Source organism: Nematolebias whitei, chromosome 10, assembly GCF_014905685.2.
Source record: "Nematolebias whitei isolate Nwh7 chromosome 10, NemWhi1, whole genome shotgun sequence".
In the NCBI taxonomy this organism is placed as follows: Eukaryota; Metazoa; Chordata; class Actinopteri; order Cyprinodontiformes; family Rivulidae; genus Nematolebias; species Nematolebias whitei.
This window is the reverse complement of record NC_056507.1, coordinates 10,601,694-10,607,012: the sequence shown is the minus strand read 5'-3', so window position 1 is coordinate 10,607,012 and position 5,319 is coordinate 10,601,694. Positions and strand designations below refer to the sequence as shown.

The following is a 5,319-nucleotide window of genomic DNA, read 5'->3' as shown; positions in this document are numbered from 1 at the left end:
GAAACACGTCCCAAAGTCATCCCTTCCACACATATTCAGTACCGAACAGTAAAACGTTTCTCTGTATGGGAGGAAAATCTTGCGCTTAAAATAAAAAAGAACCAGTCTGATGTGAACTAGACCAGCATGGAAGAATTTAGGTCAATTTTAATGTAAAAAAAACCTTTTGTCTCCATGGCTCGCTGTAAATCTCCACCTGTCAGAGATTATTTTAATTTTTAGTCACAATAAGAGAAGAAATCGAGTGCATGTGTGACAAACAGTGAAGGTTTTTATTTAAATTTGGCACCAGAAGAAATAAATGATAAACAAGAATTAATTTTTTATCTGTTGACTTTTCCACTTCCTTTAAAAAAAAATAACCGAAGGAGTTGAAATGAAAATGTTGGGATCAGTTATTTTATTAAAACACTGTAAAAATGGTATTTTTCCCCTAAATCCTCTTTTTATTTCATCTTATTTATAGTTTAATAAATGTAATTGCCCATTTTGCGCATTTCTGTACCGTTTAAAATGATTTCTTTCAGACATTTTATTTTGTGTTTAATTAGAAAATAAAATATTTAGACAGAGATGTAATTAGTCTTGAAATATGAAGCTGGTTAATAGTTTCTGTTTTCTTGGCAGAAACAAGTTTTATAACAAAGTTTGTTTGTTTGCCTTGAAAATTCAAAATCCATTTTAGGATGCGAACATTTTAGCAGTTCAGGAAATTTTAGCATTTTAAAATTGTATATAAAATGTTTATATTTTTATACGAAGAGGGTTTTTTTTTCTAGCTTGGAAGCAACTACTTCAGATTAATGTCCTGATGCTTCAATAATCCAGGTAGATGAATCTAACAAGGTTGAGTCAGGTCCTCTGGACGGATTCTTCTGTGGTGAAACGTTTCGTCTTCAGTCGGAGGAGCTGCAACAAACTCTGTCATAAGGGGAGTGGTGGCGCAGAGGTTACAGGTGGGCCTGTGATCGGAAGATCGCCGGTTCACGCCCCGGTACCGACAACATCAAAAATGTGGATGGGGTAGGTGAAGCACCCACAATTGCCCCCACCCTCATTCACCCCACTCTGGGCCCATGAGCAATGTACTTAACCCCCATCTGCTCCCTAAACAGGTCTCTCTTGAAAATGTGTTCTCGTGGCTCAATGAGACTACCTGTATAAATAAAGAGTAAATGAAAACTCTATCACAGAGCAGACAACATCTCAACTAACTCAGGAGCCAGGTAGAAGGAGAAATCTCACACAAGACAGAACCTAGAGAAATGTGGATATCCTAACTGGACCTTCCTGAACACAGAGAAGAAACCCAAACAGGTGAAAAGGAGGAACCCAGACCCAGACCAGTGGTCATTCCATAGGTTGTGGGAGTTTCAGAGAAACTGAGACATTTATTTTCTAAACACAACGTCCCAGTGGCTTTTAAACCCCAAAATACATTACGGCAAAGACTGGTCCGTCCCGAAGATTCAGCCCCCAAACAAACAGAATAATATTGTGTATGCTGTTCAGTGTCAGGAGGGTGATCAGTCTTACATCGGGGAAACTAAACATCCACTGGTCAAAAGGATGGACCAGCACAGAAGATTAACACCATCAGGCCAGGACTCTGATTTACACTCATCTGCAGGCCAGCGGTCACTCTTTCAGGGATGAAGATGTTCATGTGCACATCTGGAACAATGGTTTGAGAGAGGAGTGAAAGAGAAGAGAACCCGTCCATCATTAAACAGGGGTGGAGGCCTCTGTGTTCAACTGTCCCCCTCTTACAATGCTGTTCTTGCTAGTATCAATCAGCCCTCTGTGAATAGCAAGCGGCCATCAGGGCATTAACGACCTAAGCTGACGGTCCTCCTTTTACATGTGAACAGCTAGTTCTGGATGTCACCAGCAAACTTGTTGATCCAATATGAGAAGGTGCTGCTTATAAGTCTGAGTTTGTTGCAGCTCCTCAGACTGAAGAAAACTTTTGGATAAAAGACTAAACGTGTTAACAAAAAAACAATCCTTCCAGATGACCTGACTCAACCTGGTTAGATCCTTCAGATTAGTTTATTTTCTGAAGTGTTTTAATCCAGACAGGATCTCAATGTTAAAAAAAAAAAACATGCTAGGTCCAATGGTGCCGATGATGCTGACATTAAAAACTTGTCAGAGCACACGAGAAGCACGCCGTGGGCGGGCTTTAACCTGTATCTCATGGGGAGAGGTGTTGCCAGAATGGGCGGTTTACCACCAGTTGGGCGGTTTTCATTCTGATTTTACGGGTAAAAATTGCTTTGGGTGGGTGGGGATCATTTGGGCGGATTTGGAGTCATATCGGTAGTTTTTGAGTTAACATATTAAACACATTTCAAACAACCATTCAACATTATTTCATAGCAAAGCTTTCCTGAACGTTCTCCATCTGCCAGGGTGTTCACAACAGAGAACTGATGAGGCAGTTTCAGTAGACACCTCGAACACTGTACTTTGGAGCGGCCGCCATATTGGATGTGGCAGAACTGCCGGTCAACTGATAGAAGGAAATGGACTGAACTTCATAAAGCACCGTTCTACAATCCCTGTCATTCACACACACTCATACATTTGGAAAACAAACAGGCACCAAAGACAACATTTATAACATTTAAAGTGATTATTAAAAATATTTACTCCTTAAATATTTAGGTTAAAGGTAAGCACTAAACCAACATACGTATTATTTTGAGTGTTTACAAATATGTGTAACATTCTGCCTGTGGTGATAAATATAGAAATATTCATACTGAACATTTAATCTGTGTCTGTAATAACCAGATCCTGAAATGTGATGTGTTGATTTTCTGAATAAAGAGCACTAACGTTCACATTTGACTGATTTTGATTAATCACATCAATGAACATGTAAACACCAATATATCTTTGCAGGGGGTGGGGGGTATTGTTTGTGTGTATGTGTGTATATATATTTCAAACAGTAAATATTACAATATATTGATTGGGCAGGGTTTTTTATTTTCAATGTGGTGGTTTTTAATAGACTTTTGGGCTGGAAAACCTCGACTCTGTCTGGCAACACTGATGGGGAGCAAATTGCAAACCACATTTGTGGGAACATTTTCTCAAAATGCTGCAGAGGATCCTCAGTTCCCTTGTGTGAGTCGCAGGAATTTTGAACATGTTCTTGTTACAGACGTCTCAAATCCTTCTCATTTTAGTTTCTGTAATTCTAGAGAGCTAAAACTCTATTTTTAGTCAACTGTATACTGTACTGTGCTTTTTACATCTCTGCAAACCTCCAGTAGAACTAAAGCCTCAGTATGTTGGGAGAGTGCAGATTTTTATAAATTTTTGATTCAGTGTAAATTCAGAAGAAAATTTGAGCATTTTCTTGCAATTTGATGCCTTTTTGTGCCCAACAGCTGCAGCCTAGGTACAAACCTCAGCGATTCCTCCCCACTGACATATCAACAGCTAGACATGGGAACATAATGCAGAAGTTGAAGCCAGAATAGGACAAGTGTCCCCTACAGATTGGCTGCAGTTTAAGTTTTAACTTCATGAAAACAAAAGGAACATTTGCCTGAATTAGAGACGGTGACTTCTGTCGATTCATGTAGTTTTTTTTACCTTACTGAAGTTTGGATAATATTTTCCACATTTGTTTATTTGTATGCAGTTTTTTATGCTTAAACACCTTAATTGTGTGCAGACAGGACTTTTCAGGATTTTAATGGCTTCACTTTGTTCAGTGGAAATAGCTGAAGTTGCCTTGTCCATCTTAAATCTGCTCATTTATATCAACCCCTCAGTGATAAAATTACAGTCAAAACCATTCTAAGCTTGTTTTTATCTTATATAGTTTACTTTTTCCTCACAATATTTAATCAAAAATCGGCCTAGCTCACAGTCACACTGTAAGTGACAAGTGAGTCAGCACAAAACCAACCAGATGGAGAGATAAAAACAATAAAACTTGCACAAACGAGGTCGTTTGTTTCCCTGAAACAGGTTTTTGTGCCAACTTGGAGAAGGTTTGTAGAAATCTGTTGTTCCAACAAAAACAGAGTTTGTGTGTGAAAAAGGTGCAAATATAAAGAAAACTTGTTTTGGAAATGTTAAAAATTAATTTCCACGATAGTTTGTCCGAGCTGATCTTCATAAATAAAATGTGGTTCTGATGTTTACCCCCCTGTGATTACCTGATGGTGGAGTTGATGTCAGACGCTGCAGACGACACGGTGCTCATCCCAGCCTCGCTCCTGAACGAGCTCTGCTTGGACCTCTGCGAGGCCAGGGAACTCCTGGACTCAGACTTTCTCAGCTTGAGACCGGACAGGATGGACCTCCGAAACAGGCCTCCTTTCCTCTTCCCCTTCAGCAGCTCGGCCTCGCTGTGTGCTGTCAGCACGAACCCTCCCCGGCACACCGCTGGGCTGCTGCCGCTGCTGCCCGTGCTGCACATGGACACGCTGGTGGTCAGAGTTCCCGGAACCGTAGCAGGACCAGGAACCAGCACCCCTGTACGGTCCAGCAGAGCCGTACCGTTACTGTGCTCCGAACCAGAGCGGAGGGAGTTTATGGAGGTGCGTAGAGGGGAGCGGATGACGGCCGCCATGCCATACGGGACGCTCTGACGGACGCCGTAGCCATGACGCATGCCGCCGACCCACTGACCCTGAAAGGTTCCTGGAACCAGAAACAGACCAGAACAGATAGGTTACTGTACAGAACCACTGAAACAGGAACATTAATTTTATTTTGTTTAGATTCTCAGGTTTGGAAGCTGTTTACCTCTTTACTTCTTCTCCACATTAGAATCAAATTACAGGTTCCTGCAGGAACATTTAACTCTGGATTTATTTTAACAATAGCTGACAAAAGTTTATTAAAAAACAGACAATCATGCGTTCATTCTGAAATGAATTTAGATGTAAACATCTAAAGTATTAAAACTATGAAGATGTAAAATTCACTTCTTTACTGATGCTCAACAAGGACTGAAGAAAATACAGAACAACCAAAGATCAACACAATAAAAAAATGGTGTTTTATCACCTGCGGCCAGAGTCATAGGCAGCCAGGGATGTTGCTGCTTGTCTGTGTGTTCATGTCGCTGTCTGTTAGCAAAATATCTCAAGAAAGACTACGTTTTAAAACTCCCAGAAAGTTACAGTGTATCCCTGGATGTACAAATACAGCTGAAGTTAACTCGGCTCAAAATGGCCACCACAGCTAACTGACTTTAAAAAACACAAAAACAGCTTCAGCTCAGTCAGTTTTACAGACAATGACTTCAGTGCACGTGATAGTAGCTGAGAGTGATCCCCAACACAT

At 40.5% G+C, this 5,319-nt stretch overlaps 1 protein-coding gene across 1 annotated transcript in view; it reads right to left on the bottom strand.

Moving 5' to 3' along the window:
- jph3b (junctophilin 3b) overlaps window positions 1-4,642 on the bottom strand; it is a 35,496-nt gene extending 30,854 nt beyond the window's left edge. The window contains exon 1 of the mRNA XM_037683137.1: window positions 4,185-4,642. Within this exon, the coding sequence (XP_037539065.1) occupies window positions 4,185-4,642 (458 nt within the window). The remainder of the gene's footprint in view (window positions 1-4,184) is intronic.
- Between the last annotated feature and the right edge of the window lie 677 nt (window positions 4,643-5,319).